General features: G+C 39.4%; 1 protein-coding gene across 2 annotated transcripts; it reads left to right on the forward strand.

The window, feature by feature from the left end:
- The first annotated feature begins 219 nt into the window (after window positions 1-219).
- LOC126278150 (uncharacterized) lies at window positions 220-25,593 on the forward strand. 2 transcript variants are annotated; one of them, XM_049978046.1, is made up of 3 exons: window positions 220-7,663; window positions 9,907-13,940; window positions 17,806-25,593. In XM_049978046.1, the coding sequence occupies exon 3, from the start codon at window positions 18,024-18,026 to the stop codon at window positions 19,629-19,631; it is 1,608 nt and encodes a 535-aa protein (XP_049834003.1). In that variant the 5' UTR covers window positions 220-7,663; window positions 9,907-13,940; window positions 17,806-18,023; the 3' UTR covers window positions 19,632-25,593. The 2 variants fall into 2 exon arrangements, with proteins under 2 accessions (XP_049834003.1, XP_049834002.1); XM_049978045.1 differs by having other exon boundaries at window positions 220-13,940.
- Window positions 25,594-27,100: the final 1,507 nt, after the last annotated feature.

Raw genomic sequence — 27,100 nt, forward strand, 5'->3', positions numbered from 1 at the left:
ATTTAAATACAATGTAAAAGAATACTTCATAAGCCACTCCTCCAAGAGTTTATCACAGTACTTGAATGTAAATTCCACATAACTCTAATATTTGTATTAGGTACATCCTTACTTTGCCAGTATATAGATAGTTGGTGGTGGTCTGTGTAAAACTGCATAAATGCTTTGCTTGAAGTATTATGTAAAAATAACTGCCAGGTTAAAAACAACAGTGGCCTTCCTCCCCCCCCCCCCCCCCCACTTTCCAATAATATCTGTTCTTCTCCTAACATAAAAACATAAAGTTATCTAGCCATAAATAAGGCAATTATAGTTTCATTAGGTCAGCAGTAGTCATAATTTGTTGTTAGCAAACTTTACAGAAGTAGCTAGCAGGGGTTGCTTCTCCCTGTTAATGTGTAAGTTATTGATTCTACATTCCTGAAGGCTTCATGCTGGAGTTTACAGAACATGATGTCTGAGTGGGTGAGTGAGTGACAGTAAGGATTTAAAGTACGAATTATTCAAACATTCATTCTGTTCACCTAGTATTGGAACTGTAAGTGTACCATGTACACCTATGCTTACTCAGGGCAATGTATTTTTTCTTCATTGGGCTGCCATTGCCACCAAGAAACAATAATGTGGCTCAAGAATGTGATGAGCATTGTTGCAGTGGAGCAAGTAGTCCACTGAATGATTTTGTGGAGTAAGGTTGAGGCTTAGTGCCATATACCGACCCTGCCTTGAAGGCGGTTAAGTGGGAGACGTGTCTCAGAGCTGAATAGTGACAGATGGTGACACGAGACTGGACACGCACATAGATTATGTATCAGTCGATAGAGGACAGTATTGGATAGGAGACTGTGATTTAGTTTCGATTGTGCCCACTAGAGTGCACTAAAGTAATGGAATGTTTTTCATAAACTGTTCTAGTATTTTCATAAAGTGTTATTATGTCTTTTTGTTTATGTAAAATATTATAAATGTGTTTTAGCAGTATGAATGATGCGTGAGTGTGGTTTAAGGTTAATATTAAGATTATTGTTTAACGAGTTATGTAGTGGATTTAGTGTGGGAACATTTCGAAGAAGTGTGGATGTGGACAAAGGGGATTTTTGTAGAATAGATTTGTAAAATAAGTTTATGGTAAAGGGAAAGTTAATTCACGTATAAATAACAATAGTAAATAACTTTATGCATAAAGAAAACTTCAGCATATTAGATAATTACGTTAGTAAAAAGTGCAGTTGTTAGGTTTACTATTTTGTAATCGGTTATTGATGAAAAGCACAGACTGACACAGGAGAATGTAATTTTGCTATTGGCTGTTGAGCAAAGTGACCAATGGTAAAGCAATATTCTTCACTCGCCTTTCTCTGCTGATAAGGAAGACTTAAGAGTATTCTAGAGAGGAGTCAGAGCCTAGCCATGAAACAGTTTGGACGTTTGAATGGAAATGGTAAGTTGCCAGCTCTAGCAGTGTTTCATACATCAAAAGTGTTGTAAAATGACGGCATAATTACTCTGATGGGTGTGTAGAAATTTCAGAATTTTTACGTGAATTTTGTGATGAGAAAAGACATAAATTCCACGTCGCGTACTGAGCAGGTCGGTGGGTAAAAACTGTGATTGTATTAGGTACCGACTGTCTTAACATTTGGCAAGCATTCTCAATCAAAGACAATCCATATTTTTTGTAGCTATTACGTTTTGGGGCAATGCAACACCATAAATTTGCTAATGTGAGTGAAAGGGATGGTGAGTGACTGTGTTAAGACTAGCACGGGCTTAGCAGTGATACTTGTTCACCTAAGTTTCAGAATATATTAATTAAGGAAAAATTTTCCAACTTTTCATTTCGTGCGAAAACTTTCTCCAGAAACGTAGATTAGTGACTTTAATTGCAGCCTGGTTCACGTCGAAGTACAGTAGGTTTCGCTCGGCTTTCCCACTGATGATCTGCTGAGACAATGTTCACAGGTAGATGCAGGTCCGTCGTAAAGGGACAGAAGGAACTGTGCCGCCTAAGGTCAATGCATATGAGAAGAGGGAGTTAAGTCATTAGTTTTGTAAAGTTCACATTATGATGACTTTAAATCTATCAAAATTCAAGCTATCACAGATTATCAAAAATATGCAGATTTTCTGTGGAATTAATCAAAATTTCTCATTGCAATGTACAATATTATAATGGCTGTACATTGTTTGTTGAACGTTTTATGACCAAAAGCGATAGTTACAATAAACAGAATTCACATTATATTTATCTTGGAAAGCTAATAATCTGTAAAAGGCAGCTCAAGCAGGAAGCTAGAATTGTATTAAATAGATTGGACACAGATCGGTATTAGCTGATTATTTGAAAATAAACTCAACCAACAGTGAAATTCGGTGTTAAAATTATGTTCATTTCAGGGTTTTCTTTTAACAATAACATGTAATTTAAAACAAGGATTCAAACAATGATCATATTAGTTGAAGTACACACTCAATTATCAAAGAAAATGATCTAAAGATGCACATTCATCATTATCTTGTACTGTTTCCAGCCCCAGGTTGAGCCTGTCTGGAACATAACCCTCACCATATAGTCCTATTTTCCCACCATCTTTCTGTGTTCATTCCAGTCCAGTCCTCACCTCTTTTCTCCAGACATACTCCATACCTTTCAGCTCTATCTCTCAGTCTTCCTCTTGACTGTTCCCTTGGCATCTCCATTTCATGTATCCTCATTTTCATTCTCTTTAAGTGTCCATACAATCTCCTTTCATTCCTCATGCTATCCCTCCTTGTTATTCCTCTCCTACGCCTGTAATTTGCTTACATCTCTCTTCTTCATTAACCATATTTCAGATGCATAGGTCAGTATTGGGATGTAGTGCTTTCCATGGATTACTTCTTTGCTTTTTTGTGGGACATCTTTATTCTAAACCAGGCTCCTACCACTTCGCATGGATGCTTCTACCTGTCTGCATGTTTATTTATCTCTTTCTCATTTTTTCTTTATCACACTTTCCAAGTACTTACCGCTCCCTCCTTCAATTGTTCACCTCCAACCCTTATTCCACTAGCTGGTCCATCTTTCTTTCTCATTGTACTAAGGACCTCGCATATGTTTACAATAAATTTCATTCCGTATTATCTCACAATTTCTTCCCAAACACCCATCTGTTTCTGAGCCTCGTCCTCCCTGTTTGCCAAGGTCATCAAGTCATCCATGAACTCCATTCCTTTCATCTTGTCTTCTCCGCTTTTTTCTGCCATCTTATCATCATTTCACCCAGTACCACAATCAAGAGGAGAGGTGACAATGCACTGCCCCGTTTCACTCCACTTGTTTGCTGGAAACAATTTGTCCTTTCATTTCACACTTCCACATAACTCAGACTTCCACAGTACATCTCCTCCACTCTGTTTGTTGTCTTTTTTTCCACAACCTTACACCCTTCTTTTCTACTGCTTCCCAGATGGTTCTTTTACAGACGCTATCAAATGCCTTTTCTGTATCGAGAAAGGCCGTCACAAGGCCTTGCCCAAATTCATAGTGGTGCTGATGGAGCTCCCTAAAAGCAAATATGAGGTCAACACTTGATCTCCCAGGTTTGAAGTCATGCTGTTTCTCTCTCAATTTAGTCTTGATCCTTGTTGGGATTCTACTCTCCAGGATCTTATTGTATACATTGGCACAGAGCTGTATCTGTGACTCTCAGGTAGTTTATAGTATCCTCCCTACTCCCTTTATTGAATACAGGGCAAATTAGTGTCCACTTCCAATCTTCTAGAGTCTTCTTCTCATTCTACAATCCCCTCATCACACAATACAGCCTGTTTTCCAACCTCCCCGGCTTCCTTTAACACTTACTTCGTCCATATCTGGTGCCTTTCTTCTCCAGTGCCATTTCCATTTCTTTCCATGTCAGGTCCTCCCCCCCCCCCCCCCCCCCCCACCACCACCACCCAAGTTCACTTCTACCTTTTTCCCTCCATTATCATTCCAAGTCCGTTCAGATTTAGCAAGTACTCAAAGTACTCCTTCCACACTGTCTCAGTACCCATTTGTTATTAATCTCTTCCACATTTCTATCCATCATTGCTGCATTCTCTCTCAAACCTCTTCTCTTACTTATGACCATACCATATATGCTTTCTTACTTCCTCTGCTGCCTTCCTCCATCATTTTTGTCCATTCTCCCATCCCCTTTTTGTCTCCTCAGCTTGTTTGCTACTTTCTTTGCTTTCTCATGCTCCTCTCTCACCTGAACATTAACAAATGATGAAATTAAAAATAGAAGAAAGCAGATACCTTACATGTGGCTTATCATGCTATGATTTCACTCTCATGTGAGGAGTGTAACAGTGACTATTAGAAACTTTACATCAATCTACACTAGTGACAGTGATTGGAACTGCAACAGCTGTCAGCAGTAGGATTAATTACATGCATTGATCAAGTTAGCAACAACGGGAAGTAGTTGCCAAGGATTTAACCACCACAATACATTTGATCAACTAAATAGCAGCAACATCCTTCAAGTAATGGACTATAGTTTCACAGCACAAAAACAAGCAAATGCCATAATCACAATCAACTGCATTTTCAAGCAAAGTTTGCTTTGCATGCCGGTAGTAGGTGTTTCTGGATGGGAACTTTGAAAAGCTCAGAACAGTGTATTGAACACTGATTTGCAGGAACTAAATTCTACCTGAACTGTATAACAGCATTAGAATATTGTGACAATTGTAGTTTGTTATCATTAAATAATTATGGCAGGGAAGGGAGAAACAGATGGTAATCATAAAAGCTCTGCTGTATAAACTGGATGCAGAAATGAAACTGGAAGAGGTACACACAGGGTTTTTGGATGGCAGTAACGTGGTTAACAGTCTGACGGATAACATCTATGAAGAAGGAAACTGTATCGTACCATGCGTAGAATGACAGAATATCACAGTAGACAGTGGGAGAAACATCATAGAGACACAGGCATTATTTGATTGGAAGGTCACAACTGGGCTCATTGTGACACAGTTAAATATACTGGAGGAGGAGTGAACTAATAAGATGTCCAGAAAAAATTGTTAAGAAGCTAAAACAGAGCCAGTTAGAGTTAAAACAGAACCAGGACAACACAGAAAGCAGAAGAAAAGTACTGACAAGTTAAAAATAAGCCAGTAAGAAAGTGTTAACAATTCGAAGCACATTAAATAAGCAGCAGGAAGAACTAGAAAGCAGGATGTATAAACTGCAACAAAAGACACTGACAAATGGTGAATCAGTAAACAAAATAATGCAGCCAGACCTTTAGGAAGATTTTCGTAGCAAAATAACATTCGACAAATTTAGACAAACAAAAATTACATCCAGTACTATTCATGTGGAGTTTCAAAGGTGTGTTATCACACAGTTTCCCAGAGGCTCATAAAATAGTGTATGTAACAAAATGCTTGAAAGACTAAGTTGCAAGATGGGGAAATGAAATGATCATATGGCTTTATTGTCTGGGAGGCTGGGTCTGGGATTGTTTGGCTAGTTGCTTTCTATTTGTTGCTGTTTCAGTGACTTGCTTGCTGAAGAAGACAAGAGGAATTGATTGGATAACACACTCAGTTCCCGAGCAAAGAAAATCTTTTACCTGGCCTGGATTCAAACCCAGGGCCCTTTGCTCTAGTTAACCACTAGCTCGTGAGCTGCAGACACAAGTTGGCAAGGGTAGCTAGGAAAATACAAGGTAACATGCACAAATTGTGAAATGGCAGTTCTAGTAAGGTAGTTGTAGAAGACTAAACAAAGTAACTTTTGTTTGTAACTGAAGAGCATTTCTTCAAAACTCAATAAACGCAAAAAAGTAAATTTTTCAGGAAACACATATTTTAAATACCCGGCTGATATAAATGCTAATTATGTAAACGAGATATTTTAACATTTACACAGCTTTTTTACCCACAATTCCAACTACGTGCTTCACTTTTCTAAAATTTTCGTTGTTTATTGCAGAATAAAGGGATGGAGTTTCCAAGTTTTTTTTTTTCAAAAGTTGATAAATGCAAAGATGGAATTTAAAAGTTCTGTTATTAAAATTGTTTTCTTCTGATCCCTTTTATCTCTAAGATTAATTGCAAAGAAAGCTACATTTGTATTCATTGTGGATAGAAATATAATAATGCACTACAATACAACACTTTAGTATAATACTTTTCCATAAATGTTTGATAAGTAAAAGAGCAAAACACCAACAAACACTATTGAAATACAACACAGAATACTGGCTACAACAATACTAAACTACAAACCTACTGATCACTTTCAACAATGTTCTCATAAAACTATACCGCTTGTAGAGGTGGAAGTCCAAACTGTCAGGCAGCTGCGAGTGATAAGAAAGTAAACAGCGACTGAGTTATAAAGAGACAAAAGAAGCTCTGTGTAGGAACCCGTGATAAGCAGTCAATTAGGAGTATCAACAGAGAGCACTTCTGGTTAGAGAGAGAAGTCTGGGAGTGGAGAGAGAAAGAAAGAGTGCCCTTGGTGAGGACAGCACTACGTTATGAGGAGCCAATGAAGGACTTAGGACACAGTGCGTGACCATATAGGGAGAGGCACCTCTATCCCTCCAGCTTCTGAAGGAAAATAATGGAAGTAATACTTAAACAATACCAAATAAGGATAAGTTGCACTCCACACTAAGTCATGTCAAGTGCTGGCAGGGTCAAATTTGGAAAGCTAACAAAACTTGGAAGTACGCACTCTCAAGGTTAAGCTCCAGGCAACGACAGTAGTAAGCGTGGCTAGCAGCAGCCGACTTGGTCTGAGGAATGGGCTGTGGGCAGGCCGCCAGAGATAGTCGCTGATGAGTGTTTAGGCAGTAGCCGTGGGACCCTGATGTAAAGTGCTAGTGTGGGTAGCAGTTTCACTGAAGAGCTTCTATCACGCAGTCAGAATGATGGTAGTTAGTCACCGTCTCTGTGAAAGAATTGGCCATTCCATGGGTATAATCACCAACGCAGTTACAGTGATCTGTATTCTTTCTGAATAAACTAGAACTTGTGTAACGTTTGGAATAGTTTATTTCCACCCACTTCCTAGCCTTGTACCTTCACACCAGGTATTTCAACATCTTAGCCAGATCAAAAAGTCTCCCTCTCAAAAGGTCAACTGGTTAATCTCTTTCACAAACCGCGTCGCTCAGTCCCCAGCAAAATCCACACTTGGGACACGACACACTGCTTCTGGTATATTAAAATGCCTCACAAATTTTACGACACACTTTTTCCTTTCCTTGATGACCAGGTTCTTCTTTCATAAAGTGGCTGTTTTCCTCACTTCCTGACTGTAGTTTCAGGATTTCCATACCTCAACCTCTACAGGACTTCCATTATAAGTGTACGACCCAGACAACAAACAGGACTTCAATTGTAAGTGTCTGATACTAACAACAATACCTTCTTCTTAGACTTTTCATGAGCCATCAGTTGCTGAGCTGTTATTTTGAAAAGCATCTTACATCATAGAGCTTTTGATGTACTCGACTTGCAACCCTTTGCTTGAGCAGTAATCAGGAGTTGATGTCGTTTTGTAAAATTATTCTCCATTCAGGTCTCTCAGAAGCAAAGCACAGTCGGAATTTATTGGTTTTTGCTTTAGCTATCTGAGAGTAAGTATTCAGTTTTGCAAAAACTTGTAGTTTTCAATATCCTATAACAAAGTAAAAAATGGCTTTTGACAATATTATTCTAATCATTCTAATGATTCTCTTCAAGCTGACGAAACAATTGATGGGATCCCTGCTTTAGATGAGAGGGGTAGGCTGTGCATCAAGGGCACCTGGTAAGTTTAAGCAACTATACACGCAATACATAAAATTTTTTACTTACTGTTGTCTTTTTTTAATTTGACAGCTGCCCATATATTTTCACTGGTTTCGAAGTCAGAAAAGAAGAGAATTTTATTTGGACCATTTTCTGGGTGGGACACCTCATGGTTTTTGAGAAAAATTCAATAGAGCAGAGGTAACTTGGTTGCATCCTTTCATCCTCCTACGAGGGTTGTTTTTTAAGTAAGGGCCGTTCGCGCATATAGTCCCATAGTTCGCGCGGACGCCGCAACAAGCCACCGTGCCACTTGCTGGCATCCTTCCCGTTCACACTGATGCAAGTTGCAGCTCTGTAGCTGACATGTACGCGCATTGCTGTGCTACTTTATAATGTTTACGATTATTGAATCGCCCGCCGCGTGTGAGATACGGTCAGTGATACCACGAGAAGCCTATCAGCTGCAGAAATTCATCGTCAGTTAACAGAAGTTTATGGCTTGAATGCAATGAGTGAAGGTAAAGTGCGTCAATGGGTTAGAGATTTTAAAAATGGCTGTCAAAACGTCCATGATGAAGAACGCTCAGGCCAGCCCTCTGTGATCACTGATGATTTGGTGGCTGCAGTCGAAACAAAGATTCGTGCGGACAGAAGATTCACAATTTCCACTCTTTCTTTGGAATTTCCACAAGTTCCAAGATCAGTTTTGTACAAAATTGTGTCTGAAAACCTAAACTTTAAGAAATTGTGTTCTTGGTGGGTACCCAGACTCCTCACAGAGGACCACAAAGGGAAGAGATTTGCCACTTCATTGGACTTTTTGATTCGTTACGAGGAAGAAGGGGATGACATGTTGAGTCAAATTGTCACTGGAGATGAAACATGGGTATCCCGTATCACTCCCAAAAGCAAGCGACAATCAATGGAATGGCGACACACAACCTCATCCATCAAGGTCAAAGCCAAACAGACACTGTCAAAGCGCAAGATTATGGCAACTGTGTTCTGGAACCAGCGCGGTGTTTTGCTAGTGGACTTTATGCCACGAGGAATGACAATCAACTCAGATACCTACTGTGCAACTCTAAAGAAGCTCCGCAGAGCAATTCAAAACAAAAGGTGCGGCATGCTGGCAGAAGGAGTTTTGCTCCTGCACGATAACGCTAGGCCTCACACCTCTCAAAAGACTCAGGATTTGATTGATTCTTTTGGCTGGGAAGTTTTGGACCATGCACCATACAGCCCCGACCTTGGTCCTAGCGATTTTCACCTTTTCGGTACCTGAAACACCATCTTGGCAGGCAGCGCTTCAATGACGACAATGAAGTGAAAGTGGCCGTGAACTCTTGGCTGTAGGAGCAGGTGGCCGAATTCTTTGAAGAGGGAATTAAAAACTTAGTTGTACGGTATGACAGTTGCCTAAATAAACAAGGCAACTATGAAGAAAAATAGGTAAAAGTGTGTAGAATCAAAAAATAAAAGTTTTTTAAAAAAATATTTGTATCTTTTTTTAAAAATAAAAATGGCCCTTACTTAAAAAACAACCCTCATATTTCAAGCCAAGTATAAAAATAAATCTTTTCCTTTGTCTATGCTCAGGAATGGATTACAATCCACAAATTCTATAGTCAAACCTGTCTTCAATAGAATACATCACCTACACTTAGTTTTAGTATTGGTTGATTTTGCCGTATGCCAAAATACATTCCAACCACATTTTTCATCTTTGTTACTGCATAGAACTTTGTTGCACTAAGTTTGTGCAACCCATGGCTGGTTATTAACTGATTATTTTTCTCCAAGTCTTGTTTCTTTTGAGTGTCTGTTCTTGGACAATCCCTGATGTTGCCTGAAATGTTGCAGCTCATACAGGTACAGTCTGGTGACTTTTTTCTTATTGGTACTTTATAAAAGCAGTATTCTTTGTTTTCGGCTCTTTCCTGATGTTTCTTTAGCTTGACTAAGCTGGCTCAAATTGAGCAATAATCAGGAGTTAATGTTGTTTTGTAAACTTATTCACCATTCAGGTCTCTCAGAAGCAAAGCACAGTTGGAATTTACCAACTTTTGCTTTAGCTAGCTGAGAGTAAATATTCAGTTTTGCAAAAACTTGTAGTTTTTCAATATCCAATAACTAAGTAAATAATGGCTTTTGACAAGACTATTCTAATAATTCTAATGACTCTCTTCAAGCCGATGAAACAACTGATACGTGGATCCCTGCTTTAGATGAGAGTGGTAGGCTGTGTATCAAGGGCACCTGGTAAGTTTAAGCAACTACACATCTCATACATTTTTGTTAATTTGGCAGTTGCCCATATGTCCATGTGTAACATGAGCAAGTTACATCTTTACTTTCTTTTCCCTCATATCTAGCCCATTTTTCTGATGTGTTTCACATTTACAAAGGTCACAAATAATTGTGGTTGTAATGGCATGGGCTTGAGTCAGGTCCTGATACTGAATTCCAGGCACCGATTGACACCTGCTGTTTTCAGCTGTTACAGCATGCCACTTAATGGCGACACAGGTGCTAGGTCAATAACTGGCACTATAAATTTTCATGGCACTCAGCGGGTATCATATGTGATCTCAACTTTAGCAAGAATTGCCTTATTGTATCTAAAATATGGCTGTCTGGCCATGTGAGACAGGTTGCAATAGCTGAGCTTTGAAACAGTGTGGGCTGTGTGCGAGCTGCCATCACAAGGCTGCCAACATTGTTCTGTCTCAATGGGACTGCCAGCTGGGGTCTGACTGTAGCTCAATTCGGACAGTGTTTGAGCTGATGTCCTTTTAGATGTGAACCACTAGGATGAGTGACAAGACATTTCAAAGTGCTCAATCCTTCTGTAATTTGGAGGAACTATAGAGAGGCATTATAGAGGAAAGAACACTTCTACATACTAATGTGAAGAACTTAACAAGATAACTCAGAAACAGGGATACACTGTCAAGTTTTGTGGAGTGGATAAAGAAGGTAAACATTGATACGTATAAACTGAAAGGTGACAGGCAAAAGGCATGAGACAGAACAGAGAGCGATAGATGCATTTTTGTGGGGTTTGCCTATAGAGAGGTTATGTAAATTTCATTTAAAATTTCCACAAACTTTAAATACAGTAGTAGCATTTGTGGTAACTTTGGCCAAGGTTTATCCGTTTCCACCCAAACCCACTCGATTGTGCGGGTTCGGTTTTTATTTTTTAACAACAAACATAATCTCTTCCAACCGACCTGCAATGATCGTGCAGGTTGTGCACTACGCGTTTCTCATGTTTATTTTGCCATTCAGCCCCAACAGATTGCAGCACATATTGTTTAAGTTGATCAAGAAGTGAGCATTATGCCGGTGCCTAGTTAGTAGCTCATAATTCAGTTAAATTGAATCTGCTGGATCTGGTTATTTGTAATAGTGTGTACAACATTGTGATATTGATAATTATTAGTAACTTCATATCTTTGCACAGTAATTGTGTGTTAAATTTGTACTAGCACGATTGTGTGAGTTAGGTGTTGACTGTGTCCTGGAGTGGGTGTTGTTGATTGTGTCATTGGCGTCCCTATATTACTGCTTTTCATGAGGTTCTGAATGGGACAGTTTTTATGCACAAACCCGTTATTGTATGCAGGTTTATCAGACAATCGAATCAGTTCTCTATTAGAGGATTCAGATTTGAGTGGCATTTCGTCAGATGAAGACGAGTTTGTTCCTTCTCCTTCAAATATTCAGCAGGCAGACGACTCGTCTGATGATGATTTGAGTGCCGAAGAAGTTCCTGAAGAGCGCAGGAGTTCACACAGTGTCACAGAATGTGTCACACCACTGCTTTTTCGGAGATCAAATTTTGTTCAGAAGTTTCATCCACCAAACATTAATTACAGTGCTGTTGAGGTCAGTGACAAAGAGGTGCAATCTGAGTTACCTATTTCTTGTATCAATCCCATTTTCTTACTAAAATATCTTCTTTTTAATTCTAGAGTCTTTCACCAATTGGAGCTCCTGCTGAATATTTATGTGAATATTTCAGTGAAAAGTTTTTTGAAGAGGCAGCGTAATACACAAATATGTATAGTGATGCAAAGACAGGGAAATCCCTAGGGACTAAAGCTCATGAACTGAAGGTGTTTTTTGGGATAAATGTAATGATAGGCTGCATAAGGTATCCTAGGCTACCTATGTACTGGAAAAATCTATTAATTTATCAGCTATTAGTGAGACTATGCCTAGAGACCGGTTCCTTGCACTCAGGAATAATGTGCACTTTGTTGATACTATAAAACCACCTGAAGAGGCTAAAACTAATAGACTGTGGAAAGTTCAGCCAGTGATCGACGCAGTAAGAAGAATATGTCACAGTTTGCCTCGTAGCTTTAACTACTACAGTCTTGATGAGCAAATGATCCCTTTTACTGGGCGTTGCAAACTGAAGCAATATGTCAAAGGAAAACCAAGGCCTGTAGGTCTTAAAAACTTTATCATGACCTCAGCATCAGGTATAGTGTTGGATTTTGAAATTTATCAGGGGGCTACTACACCTGTGGGTGATAAGTCATTAGGATTAGGCCCTTCTGTTATTTTATGACTAACACAAACTCTCCCACAAGGAAGTTTTGTTTATTTCGATAGGCACTTCACCACAATTCCTCTCTTAGCAAAGCTTAACGAGAAAGGAATTAAGGCTACTGGCACAATAATGGTAAGGGAAGAATGAAAAGAGGAGAGTGTCATTCATATGTTAGAGCAGGTGAAGCTGTAGTAATTACTGAGTGGCAGGACAGTCAGATGGTCGTGATAGCATCCACTTGTGCTGGCATTGAGCCAAAATGTAAAGTTCAAAGGTGGTGTAAGCAGGAGGGTCACTACCTTGATGTAGATTGCCCTTTTGTAATTCAGCAGTACAATGCCAATATGGGTGGCGTAGACATTCATGACCAGCAGGTTGAGTGTTACCGAATGTGGTTCAGAATCAGAAAATGGACACTGAAGTGCTTGCTACATTTCATAGACCTTTCAGTGGTCAACTGCTGGTTTCTCTACAGAGAGCACTGTCGTGAAAACCAGACTGCCAAAAAGAACATTATGAATCTGTTGAAATTTACAATGTCTCTAGCTGAGGCTCTTCTGTCATGTCCAGAAAGAAAGACGAGAGCTGAAGAGTTTGAAACACCGTTAGATGATACGTTAAGTACCTCCACAAAGGCAAAAGTTTACAAACCCCATCCAAAACTACGTTTGGACAAGCGATATGATGGGTATGATCACTGGCCGACATTGGATGATATTTTGTCACCATGAACATGTCAGTATGAGCGCTGCAGTTCCAGAACAAAGACAAAGTGCATAAAATGCAATCAGTACTTATGTCTTGCAAAATGAAAGGATTGTTTCAAATTATCTCGTGAAAAGTGAAGCAGTCTGAACCATGACTCTGTGTTACAAAATAAATTAATAATATTTATTATTAATTTTTTTGCCACAGAATATGATTTGCAAATTTATGTAACATTTTTTATAACAACTAATAAATAAAAGTAATGAAAGAATAATTTTTTATTCATAACTGTTCCTCAGGTAACTTATAATATCAAACAAATAGCAGGAAGTCAGTGAATAATTTTGGTGAAATTAAACCTGACCCTCACGATTGTGCTAGTTGTTTTCCCGCTACATTTTTTATGGAAGAGTTTTTTATTATTTTTCCCAGTGTCTACTATGCCCAAGTATACAGAGAATTCAACTTTATTCACCATTTCTTTTTTTTTTTTTTTAAAGGTGTTTAAGGTGGAAAAGGGTTATGCAGTGACTGAGCCTAATGTGAGGAAAGTAGCTTTTAATATTGAGACTGTGTGTTATAAATGTGGTCAGCTGGGCCACAGATGATGGTATTGCAAAAAATCACAGTGTAAGAAGTGTAAATGGGTTGGACATTCTATGAGACTGCCACTGCAGGGATTCACAAAAAAGAGAGTGAGTCATGTGGTACATACTGTGCTACAGTGTTAAATGAAAGAGGGAATGGTGCAATCAGTGTGTGTCATACTCATTGCCTGTTAGCCCAAAGCAGCCTGTGCAGAATCGGTGGCAGTTGTTTAACAATATGTCTAGGAGGAAGGAGGGTGCAAACATTGCAAAATATGAGATGGCAGGTATCCTTAGCCAGTCAGAACATCACTCGGTATAAAATATTTAAACCCTTCTTGCTTCGGAAGTGCTGGGTTTTCAGTCGGAGGGGGGGGGGGGAGAAGTGGAGGGGGGGGAGCAAGGCTTTGAAGCGTGCTTAGAAGTTCTCCACAACACAGGCATAAACTGCAACATGCTTTGATTTTATGATTAAACATCATTCTGCAACAGTGCATAGTGGACCTGGATGGGATATATACTTCCCTCCTGATTTTACTGCTGAAATCACTGAACCTCTCAAGGTAGAATGCAGGCTTGGGGGAAGCTGGCCTAACTGTGATCTAGATCTCATATACTCGACTTGTGATGTATGCCGAAAGGTACAAGGGAGGTACTCTGTGTGAGTGTGGGAATGGATATCCCAATTTATACTCTGGTTGTGAATCCTCGATGAAAAATGAAGAATTGGATAAGATACAGTGTTTTATTAACTGCAGTTTATCCTACATATGAGAGGCTGGCAGAAGCTGGGTAGTGGTGTTAGCACATTTTCGGTTCACTAGAAGTGGAGCCATCATGAGGTGTACTGATAACTGACTTGGAATCATTAAAGGAGATATGAATTTCATGAAAGAGTATTTGGAGCTGGGACAGTCTATCTATTTATCTGAACTGCAGGAAAAAATGAAGGATGTGATGGAAAGATTATTAGAAAATGCATTTGTTCAATCCTCCCTGACAATTGCCAGCTACACCATTAATGCAGCGTAGGAATGAAGCACCAATGTATAGAAAACTATATGGAATTTCACATCATCATCAACCAGTTGCGGAGGAATTTATTAATATGTTTCTTCTACTTCAGTCATGTGACAATGTGCACAACCAAAAGTTGGGAGGATACCACCCTTTTCACTGACTACTGTTAATGTAGTTAATTATAATTACTGTTGCTCTCTGTTTCATTATAAGTGCATATTATCTGAACCATGGACCTTGCCGTTAGTGAGGAGGCTTGCGTGCTTAAGCGATGCAGGTAGCTGTGGCGTAGGTGCAACCACAATGGAGGGGTATCTGTTGAGAGGCCATACAAATGTGTGGTTCCTGAGGAGGGGCAGCAGCCTTTTCAGTAGTTGCAGGAGCAACAGTTTGGATAATTGACTGATCTGGCCTTGTAACACCAACAAAAATGGCCTTGCTGTGCTGGTACTGCGAACGGCTGAAAGCAAAGGGAAACTACAGCCGTAATTTTTCCCGAGGGCTTGCTGCTTTACTGTATGATTAAATGATGATTGTGCCCTCTTGGGTACAATATTCCGGAGGTAAAATAGTACCCACTTGGATCTCTGAGTGGGGATGACTCAGGAGGACGTCGTTATCAGGAGAAAGAAAACTTGTATTCTACGGATTGGAATCCTTAATCGGGCAGGTAGGTTAGAAAATTTGAAAAAGGAAATGGATAGGTTAAAGTAAGATATAGTGGGAATTAGTGAAGTTCGATTTCAGGGGGGAACAAGACTTCTGGTCAGGTGAATACAGGGTTATAAATACAAAATCAAATAGGGGTAATGCAGGAATAGGTTTAACCCTTTGAATGTCAAGGTAATGGTCTATCGTCACCCCCTACTGATGCTAATACTGTCAGGGTGCCGATTCGTCGGTGCTCTGCTTCATCTTGTTTAGCTTACAGAACCGGGTGCTAGATGGTGTTGGCGTGCTGATTACAGAAGCTCTTTGCCTCGAGCTACGTGTAGGTCGACAGTTATCAACAATTGAGCATTCTTTCAGTGAAATATTGGTGTTCAATTATTCCACTTTTGCATCGTTTGTTTATTGATGTCATATTTTGCACTACATATTTACATTATATTATTACCGTCTACATTCTTGTTTTTGCGCAGTACTGTTATTTATCACTGTTTCTGTGTGTTTTTCTTCACATTAAGAGTTTATAGTTAGTTTAACTTCTCCGCTTTTTGTGAAAAATGCGACCTACACCAGGCCACAGCAGAGGACTTACGACAAAGAAATGCGTGAACTTTTAGAATGTACTAGTGATACAGAGTGTATTAGCGAAAGCAGTAACTGTTCAGAAAGTGACAGTGATGTACTTGACAATATTGTGAACAAAAGTGAAGATGAAATGGAAGATGTACAATACACTGACATAATTGCACCTGATCACTACAGCCATTACCCCATCCATTTCAAGAGCTGCCAGGACCAAAACATATGCCACCAGCAGGAATTCCTGTGATAGAATATTGCAGTCTGTTCTTTACTACAACGTTGCTGCAGCTTATTGTAACTGAAACAAATCACTCAGCTAAACAGTTTATGACTAAACATGCTATATTGTCCAAACTGTATAAGAAATAGAAGCATGTGACAAGTACCGACGTAAGAGGTTTTATTGCTTGCTTAATAAATATGGGACTCAATATAAGGCCCACAATGCTCTCATACTGGAACACAAAACCGTCACAGGCATTTCCATGGTTTGGTAAAATGTTTTCTGCCCACCAATTTAGGCATCTTACGAAATTCTTTCATCTTGTGGATAGTGAGAAACGTCCAGCACCAGACCCATGTATCAGATACCACCCATTGGTAGATCATGCTAATAATATATTTAGACATCATTACACACCTCATGAACAACTTAGTATTGAGTCTAGTTGGAACTAAACACCACACTTCCCTATTACCACCACCGATGGGGAATAAAATTCTGGATGCTGTGCGATTCTGTAACACACTATTGTCTTGGGTTATATACTTACAGAGGTGCAAAAGCCAAGAAGATAAGGCTGAGATTGCAAGACATTGCTTAGGTTATTCTATTGTCCACAAGTTACTGTGTTTGGGCAATTATTTGGACAAGGGATATCATATCTTTGTGGACAACTTTTTCATGTCAGTACCACTTGTAAAAAGTCTTTATAAATTAGGTACATACATTACTGGCACTGTAAGAAAAAACAGGAAATATTTCCAGAGCAATTTAGAAAGAAATTTGGAATTGGGGAAAACATGTATTGTAAGTCAGGTCCAGTACTAGCATGTGCGTACCGAGAGAAAAAATCCCAGCGTACCCCCATTCTCTTATTGTCAAGTAAAGTTGGTTGATGGTTACATTGAAATCCAAAATAAAAATAAAACAGTAAAAAAGCCAGAAATAATACACCAGTAAAACCAGTATATGGGTGGAATAGACACATCCGACATGATGCTGTATGCATATTTGGATGAGAGACATACTCTTCGTTACTAGAAGAAGGTAGCTTTTAACATAATGTCAAGAATGGTGCTGAACACTTACATATTTTACAAAGAGCATAATAAAGGAAGGAAAGTTTTTTCCAGATATGTATACTCTGTAATGATAATTGAAGCCTTGTCAGATGAATGGCTGCAAGAAAAAAATGCAACTGATGATCCTCGTGGTTCTCTGGGTTTTAGAAAACTTCCAGAGAAGAAAAGAGTCAAGATGCTATGTGTGTCATAGTGAGGGAAGGAAAAGAAGGTCAAGAACTGTTTGTAATAGATGTAATAAGGGATTGCATGGTGAATGTTTTCCTAAACACATATGCTAAGTCATACTGTAGACATGAAAATTCTGTAATGTTCTCCTTCCAGGAGTTCCTCACTTCCAGCCTTGCCTCTCAATCTTTCTTGAAATACCTAAATCCTACTCCCAACATCACCACAGCTGAAGCCCAGACTATCCATGATCTGAAGGCTGACCGATCCATCGTCATTCTTCCGGCTGACAAGGGTTCCACGACTGTGGTACTTGATCGTCGGGAGTATGTGGCTGAGGGACTGCATCAGCCTTCAGACAACACTACATACAAAGTTTGCCAAGGTAATCCCATTCCTGATGTCCAGGCGGAGCTTCAAGGAATCCTCGGAACCACAGGCCCCCTACAAAACCTTTCACTTGACTCCATCAACCTCCTGACCCCACCAATACGCCGCACCCCTACCTTCTACCTACTTCCTAAAATTCACAAACACAAACATCCTAGCCACCCCATTGTAGCTGGTTACCAAGCCCCCCCAGAACGTATCTCTGCCTACGTAGATCAACACCTTCAACCCATTATATGCAGTCTCCATCCTTACCCAATCTGTTACCCCTGGAAACCATCCTTGTAACCACAGATGCCACTTCCTTATACACAAATATCCTGTATGTCCAGGGCCTTGCTGTGATGGAGCACTTCCTTTCATGCCGATCACCTGCTACCCTACCTAAAACCTCTTTCCTCATTACCTTAGCCAGCTTCATCCTAACCCACAACTTCTTCACTTTTGAAGGCCAGACATACCAACAATTAAAGGGAACAGCCATGGGTACCAGGATGGCCCCCTCGTACCCCAGCCTATTTATGGGTCGCTTAGAGGAAGCCTTCTTGGTTAGCCAAGCCTGCCAATCCAAAGTTTGGTACAAATTTAATGATGACATCTTCATGATCTGGACTCACAGTAAAGAACTCCAGAATTTCCTCTCCAACCTCAACTCTTTTGGTTCCATCAGATTCACGTGGTCCTACTCCAAATCCCATGCCACTTTCCTTGACGTTGACCTCCATCTGTTCAATGGTCAGCTTCACACATTCGTCCACATCAAACCCATTAACAAGCAGCAGTACCTCCATTATGACAGCTGCCACCCATTCCATATCAAACAGCCCCTTCCCTACAGCTTAGGTCTTCGTGGCAAACGAATCTGCTCCAGTCCAGAATCCCTGAACCATTACACCAATAACCTGAAAACAGCTTTGGCATCCTGTAACTACCCTCCCGACCTGGTACAGAAGCAAATAGCTAGAGCCACTTCCTCATCCCCTCAAACCCAGAACCTCTCACAGAAGAACCCCAAAAGTGCCCCACTTGTGACAGGATACTTTCCAGGACTGGATCAGACTTTGCATGTGGCTCTCCAGCAGGGATACAACTTTCTCAAATCCTGCCCTGAAATGAGATCCATCCTTCATGAAATCCTCCCCACTCCACCAAGAGTGTCTTTCCGACGTCTACCTAACCTTCGTAGCCTCTTGGTTCATCCCTATGAAATCCCCAAACCACCTTCCCTACCCTCTGGCTCCTACCCTTGTAACCACCCCCGGTGTAAAACCTGTCCTATGCACCCTCCCACCACCACCTACTCCAGTCCCGTAATCCGGAAGGTGTACATGATCAAAGGCAGAGCCACATGTGAAAGCTCCCACGTGATTTATCAACTGACATGCCTACACTGTGAAGCCTTCTATGTGGGAATGACCAGCAACAAAAGGTCCATTCACATGAACGGACACAGGCAGGCAGTGTTTGATGGTAATGAAGATCACCCTGTGGCTAAACATGCCTTGGTGCACAGCCAGCACATCTTGACACAGTGTTACACCGTCCGGGTTAGATGGATACTTCCCACTGACACCAACCTATCAGAACTCTGGAGATGGGAACTTGCCCTTCAATATATTCTCTCTTCCCATTACCCAACAGGCCTCAACTCTGCTAATTTCAAGCTTCCGCCCCTCGTACCTCACCTGTCATTCAACAACATCTTTGCCTCTGTACTTCCGCCTCGACTGACATCTCTGCCCAACATCTTTGCATTTACATATGTCTGCCTGTGTCTGTATATGTGCGGATGGATGTGTGTGTGCGCACGAGTGTATACCTGTCCTTTTTTCACCCTAAGGTAAGTCTTTCCGTTCCCAGAATTGGAATAACTCCTTACCCTCTCCCTTAAAACCCGCATCCTTTTGTCTTTCTCTCTCCTTCCTGATGAAGCAACCATGGGTTGCGAAAGCTTAAATATTTGTGTGTGTTTTTTATTTTATTGTGTCTATCAACATACCAGCGCTTTCTCGTTTCGTAATTTAAAATTTATTTTTTGGACTGCCACAATCAAATTCATCTGAAACATTATGATAACCTTGTAAGCCATAATATTATACATACTTTTATCGATAAGTGGTAATGTTTTCATGTTTTTAAAGTGAATACTGTGTGATATATGACAATTTAAACAGAATGTAGCACAATGGTATAATTATGCATGACATTTTTAGCACACACTACTCCAAATCGGCAGACTGAAAAGGGCTAACAATGAATTTAAAAAATAGGAATGTGGGTAAACTATCAGCATAGTGATTACATTATTGTGGCCAAGATAGATACAAAGCCCATACCTACCACAGTAGTACAAGTTTATATGCCAACTAGCTCCACAGATGAAAAAGAGATTGATGAAATGTATGATGAGATAAAAGAAATTATTCAGATAGTGAAGGGAGACGAAAATTTAATAGTCGTGGGTGACTGGAATATGATAGTAGAAAAAGGAAGGGAAGGTCACATAGTAGGTGAATATGGAATGGGGGTAAGGAATGAAAGAGGAAGCCGCCTGGTAGAATTTAGCACAGAGCATAAACTTAATCATAGCTAACACTTGGTTTAAGAACCATGAAAGAAAGCTGCATACATGGAAGAGGCGTGGAAATACTGGAAGGTTTCACATATATTATATAATGGTAAGACAGAGATTTAACTGTAAGTCATTTCCAGGGGCAGATGTGGACTCTGACCACAATCTCTTGGTTATGAACTGTAGATTAAAACTGAAGAAGCTGCAAAAAGGTGGGAATTTAAGGAGATGGGACCTGGATAAACTGACAGAACCAGAGGTTGTAGAAAGTTTCGGAGAGAGCATTAGGGAAGGATTGACAAGAATGGAGGGAAGAAATACAGTAGAAGAAAAATGAGTTGCTTTGAGAGATGAAATAGTGAAGGCAGCAGAGGATCAAGTAGGTAAAAAGACGAGGGCTGGTACAAATCCTTGGGTAACAGAAGATATATTGAATTTAATTGATGAAAGGAGAAAATATAAAAATGCAGTAAATGAAGCAGGCAAAAAGGAATACAAACATCTCAAAAACTAGATCGGCAGGAAGTGCAAAATGGCTAAGCAGGGATGGCTCGAGGACAAATGTAAGGATGTAGAGGCATATATCACTAGGGGTAAGGTAGATACTGCCTACAGGAAAATTAAAGAGACCTTTGGAGATAAGAGAACCACTTGCATGAATATCAAGAGCTCAGATGGAAACCCAGTTCTAAGCAAAGAAGGGAAAGCAAAACGATGGAAGGAAAGGAGTATATAGAGGGTCTATAAAAGGGCGATGTACTTGACAATATTATGGAAGTGGAAGAGGATGTAGATGAAATGGGAGATATGATACTGCATGAAGAGTTTGACAGAGCACTGATAGACCTAAGTCGAGACAAGGTCCCTGAAGTAGACAATATTCCATCAGAGCTACTGATAGCCTTGGCAGAGTCAGCCCTGACAAAACTCTACCATCTGGTGAGCAAGATGTATACGACACAGGTGAAATACCCTCAAACTTCAAGAAGAATATAATAATTCCAATCCCAAAGAAATCAGGTGTTGACAGATGTGAAAATTACCGAACTATCAGTCTAATAAGTCACAGCTGCAAAAGACTAATGCAAATTCTTTACAGATGAATAGAAAAACTGGTAGAAGCTGACCTCGAGGGAGATCAGTTTGGATTCCATAGAATTGTTGGAACATGTGAGGCAATACTGACCCTACGACTTATCTTAGAAGATGGATTAAAGAAAGGCAAACCTATGTTTCTAGCATTTGTAGACTTAGAGAAAGCTTTTGACAATGTTCACTGGAATACTCCTCTTCAAATTCTGAAGGTGGCAGGGGTAAAATACAGGGAGCAAAAGGCTACTTACAATTTGTACAGAAACTAGATAGCAGATGTAAGAGTCGAAGGGCATGAAAGGGAAGCAGTGGTTGGGAAGGGAGTGAAACAGAGTTGTAGCCAATCCCCAATGTTATTCAATCTGTATATTGAGCAAGCAATAAAGGAAACAAAAGATAAATTCGGAGTAGGTATTAAAATCCATGGAAAAGAAATAAAAACTCTGAGGTTCGCCGATGACATTGTAATTCTGCCAGAGACAGCAAACGACCTGGAAGAGCAGTTGAATGGAATGGACAGTGTCTTGAAAGGAGGATATAAGATGAACATCAACAAAAGCAAATTGAGGATAATAGAATGTAGTCGAATTAAATTGGGTGATGCTGAGGGAATTAGATTAGGAAATGGGGCAAAAAGGGATTTAGATTAGGAAATGAGGCACTTAAGTAGTAAACGAGCTTTGCTATTTGGGGAGCAAAATAACTGACGATAGTCGAAGTAGAGAGAATATAAAATGTAGACTGGCAATGCAAAGGAAAGTGCTTCTGAGGATGAGAAATTTGTTAACATCGAGTATAGATTTAAGAGTCATGAAGTTGTTTCTGAAAGTATTTGTATGGAGTGTAGCCATGTATGGAAGTGAAATGTGGACAACAAATAGTTTCGACAAGAAGAGAATAGAAGCTTTCAAAATGTGGTGCTACAGAAGAATGCTGAAGATTAGATGGGTATATGATATAACTAATGAGGATGTATTGAACAGAACTGGGGAGAAGAGAAATTTGTGCTCAGCTTGACTAGAAGACGGGTCGGTTGGTAGGACATGTTCTGAGGCATCAAAGGATTACCAATTTAATATTAGTGGGCAGCATGGAGGGTAAAAATGGTGGAGGGAGACCAAGAGATGAATACACTAAGCAGATTCAGAAGGACGTAAGTTGCAGTACATACTGGGAGAAGAAGAAGCTTGCACAGGATAGAGTGGCATGGAGAGCTGCATCAAACCAGTCTCAGGACTGAAGACCACAACAACAACAACAACAACAACATTCTAATATGTCATGCACGACGACAAGCTTGGTTTATAATTACAAAAATCTAATTATCTAGAGGACAAAGCTCTTCTGTCCGTGTTTGGAGAGTATCTGTCAAGAGCGAAACACAATTTTTATTTTTATTTCCCACATGTTTCCCTAAATTTAGGAGAGGGGATAGCTTTCCACAAAGACAAAAAAGCTATTTACCCCCTTTTCACACATAAATTTGAGTTTTGAAGACAGTATTTACTTATTTGAAAACAATATATATGCTGTGAATGTCCTTGATTTTTATTTTACTTAATGGTGTTGTTTTGTTGCATTGTTTGTCATCTGCAACCATACAGAACTTAATGTTCAAAATTTTATGATTGGGCAAGTTATTGTTGTGCTTACCATTAACTAATACTATGCAGAAGATTGTGTGTGTGTGTGTGTGTGTGTGTGTGTGTGTGTGTGTTTACAATACCAGTTGTAAAATGTGAAAGTAAATAATTGTCCTACATTAAGTTCTATAAGATTACAGATGACAAACTATGGCACAAAACAACTGTGCTAAATAACTTAAAAATCAAGGAAACCACAGAATGTGGTAACTAGATAGGTATTCAGAACTTTGTCCATATTTCATACATGTAAACACTGTCTTAAAAACTCAAATCTGTACCTGTGCAAGTGGTAAAGCGATTTTTTCCTATTGTATTGACAGACAAAAAACTGGTGATGCTCCAACTTCTACAAAACTTGTCTGGGAAATAAAAATAAAAATTTTGTTTTGCTCAAGGCGGGCCCTCACCTAAAACAAAACAAAAATTATGAACAAATGAGCATTTATCGACTACTGGCAAAAGTCTTATAAGCAAGAACAAGATAACATATATACGGAATTCTTGGAAGGGCAGCTGAAAGAAAATCAATACCTTGACAGCCCACTTGAAGAATTCACTGTAGTATGATGGGTGCAAAATCATTTACCAGTACATGCACGAGAGAAACTTTTTGGAACAATCATAAAAACAGTAGACCACGCAAGAAGAGTTCTTCACAAATTCTGAGAACACAGTAGGGGCATGCACAGTATTTCTTTCAACTCTGAAAGAAGAAAGTAAAAATGGATGAGACAGACGTGAGTTTCATGAACCATGTGATAACAGGCGAATTCCCAGGTATTGCTGGTAAAACAGACATGGGATGGAGGCAGCAAGTACAAACCAAACAAAAAGACGAAACTGTGTCCATAATATAATTTCTCGAGAGAAGAATAACATGACTAATGTTTATGCTCTTATGGGTATACTGCCGGAATATGATCGTCTTCACTACACGATATTTTGGCGATCTATCTGACCACCATCTTCAGGTGCGATTGCTGAGTCTGGCGGCTGGATGGATCGCTGAAATATTGTGTAGTGAAGACGATCGTATCCAACAGCATACCCGTGAAGGGCATAAACATATAAGATGCCAGGAAAATCTATGGAATCACAAGATGCCTGATTTTTTATGTTACAAAGAAGGAGAATATCAGTCCCAACACTGTTAGAGGCACTCAGGGCATTAGGAGAAATAAGGAACTGGAAGAAGAGCTACACTGTATGAAAGAAAGGAAATCTTTAACACGAGGGTACACAGAAGCAAATGATTTGGGGCAGAAAGAAGCAAGATTCAAGAAGGAAGATAAAGAAAAAAAGAAGAAGGTATAGTAGAAAACCAAATACAAGGTAAAAAAAATTAGCAACAGGAGAAATACAAATGGCAGCATCAATAACAGAAATTTCTTTGGAAGAAAAATGAGACAGTTAGCAAACATAGAAGACCCTGCATAAAACAAGAGCCAAAAAGAGGGGAAAAAAGATTGCCACATCAAGCGAGCAGCAAATACAACACTGAAAACGTCATTATGAAAATGTCATTGTGTGGGACTATACCATGTGGAGGAACTTAAACACTACAAGTCTTCCAATAAATTAACTAATGAATACAAACTGGATGAATGTACACAACTTGTCTATACAGAGAATCATTCTTTGTCACTGTGAACTCTATGGAATGTGAATTTGTCACTCTCAGAAAGATGAATAGTGTATTAATTAGACACTGTGAGCTTCAATTCAGTAAGGAATGTATATATATTGTGCACATGAAGCATGTTTTCTACCCTAAACTAACTTGAGACACTGAATTTGCTTGGTTTCATTCAGAACAGTCACTGACAGGCATGCTCCGTGAACAGTGGGGATCTGTGATGGTGGCCACTCTACCGTAGCAGCAAGTGAGACACAGCTGTCTTAAAGTTGTGGAGACTAATGCATACTGAGATACAGCACTGAGCCTTTTCCATTGGCATCCATTGCACTGGTAGAGTATTGCGCACATGTGAATGGCCTATCCTTTCTCCTGGGCCTAACCCCAATAAATGACCACAAATTTGCTCAATGGTATTCATTACAAACAATACTGCTGCCTGTTATCAACGGGCAGTGATGCAGAAAGAGACTCCACTCACAGAAACTAAAGTTTGTTGGTGGACCATACCCATCAGTCTAAAAAGTTTAGACTCTGGATTAAAGAGAGAGAGAGAGAGAGAGAGAGAGAGAGAGAGAGAGAGAGAGAGAGAGAGAGAGAGAGAGAGAGAAATTATTATTGTGGTTTTAATACTTCATGTGTTTTACATCGAAACACCCACCTGCTCCCCCTTCCTCCACTGATTTCAACACACAGAACGTTTATACAACCACATGGGACTGTCAAAAGTCCTTCTCTGACATGCTTTTCAACTCACATGTTGAGAATGGCTGTGATATGGGGTCTGAGTGGGGCACAGTCAAATGGGGGGTGCCCCAGGGATCAGTGATGGAGCCACTCCTGTTCCTTATTTATGTATATGATATTGTGTGCAACACTGGCTCTGTTTCAAATAGTGCAGTTCATGACATAAGTTCATGGCCTGCAGGAAATAAACCAATGCTAAATCACAGTAAGACTCAATTTTTACAGTTTCTAACACACAATTCACTACTAAATTACACAGGTATAATGCTGCTGATGAAACCACATTGCACAAAGATGAGGCGGTTAAAACTATGTATTTATCCTTACCACACAACAGACCTGTTTCTGAAAGAATGGCCAAGTAATTTAAAAACACCATAGTGATAATGGGCTTCCACACTAACAATACACTAGGCCACACCATAAATCACAACATCCAATATAATAAATCTTATGCACTTCTGGAATATACAGAATTAACTGTGGAGAGTGTAATAATTCTTATGCAGGTCAGATTGGCAGAAGCTTTAGTTATCATTTTAGGGAACACTGGAACACTAGCAAGAATTGTAAATTGTTGTTTGCTAACCATCTTCAAGTAACCAAATACAAGTTAGATGATACTAACAACTCTTTAGAAATTCTACAAAGAATCGGCAAAGATAGACAATTTAACTATTTAGAAAAGATTGAAATTTATAGGGCATTTAGAGACCAGCTGGAACGCATTTTAAATGTGCAGACTGAGCTATTTCTTGACTGCTTCACATCTTATGATTGGTATTCGATAAGTTGGTTTCACCTTAGTTGATTTTGGCATGTAATCCTGGTCATGCTACACTTATTTCTAACAAGTACTGTTTTCTTTCTACAGCATCTTATGTCTGTGCATTACTTGTATCTCACCACCTTTTAGTCTTCAATTGTGCCCTTGTAAGGGTATTGATCACTGGTTTTATTTATTTTTACCTGGAGTTTTTACTTCATTTATACCTATGTTTGTGGGCACAATTTTGTCGTGACTATTATTATCTTATGACTACACTGCTGTTATCACATGAGTTGCACTTAGAGAACTTGTCATTACTTGCTTTCAGTGAGAATGTTCACATTTGGTATGTGTTTTGATTGTAACAAAAATGATTCCCCTGTGCTTACATTGCGTATATTTATTTTGACACATAAGTTTGCTGTCAATTTTACATTATATTTTAGAATGCCATTTCTTTTGACAGACAATCAACTTTAATTTTACTGTTTGATAGAACAGTCATAGTAAAAGTATAAGCAATTATGTGCTTACATTTTACTTACTTTTATTCACGTGTCAGTGATATTTATCAACTTCATTTTATTTAATACTTTTTTCATTATTTCTGTTCTTTTCTGTGTACATGGCCATAATATATGACGCCAACTATGACAAACATCTTTGCACTTTCAGGTTTATACTTGCATTATAAGAGACCTTTGTTACTTTTCCACCACTTGCGTTTCTTCCACCAAACTGGTTTCATGTGACTTGTCTCCTGTGTCTATTGTGAACATGGGTTTTATCATTATCTCCAGTGTTCGTCACTTTTTAACCTGGGGTAATGTGTGTTCTCGCTTGGTGTTCAG

Source organism: Schistocerca gregaria, chromosome 6 (assembly GCF_023897955.1).
Source record: "Schistocerca gregaria isolate iqSchGreg1 chromosome 6, iqSchGreg1.2, whole genome shotgun sequence".
NCBI classification, from domain to species: domain Eukaryota; kingdom Metazoa; phylum Arthropoda; class Insecta; order Orthoptera; family Acrididae; genus Schistocerca; species Schistocerca gregaria.

Coding starts and splice junctions, on each gene's coding strand:
- LOC126278150 (XM_049978045.1), top strand. CDS start 18,024: ATGCAGTCTCCATCCTTACCCAATCTGTTACCCCTGGAAACCATCCTT.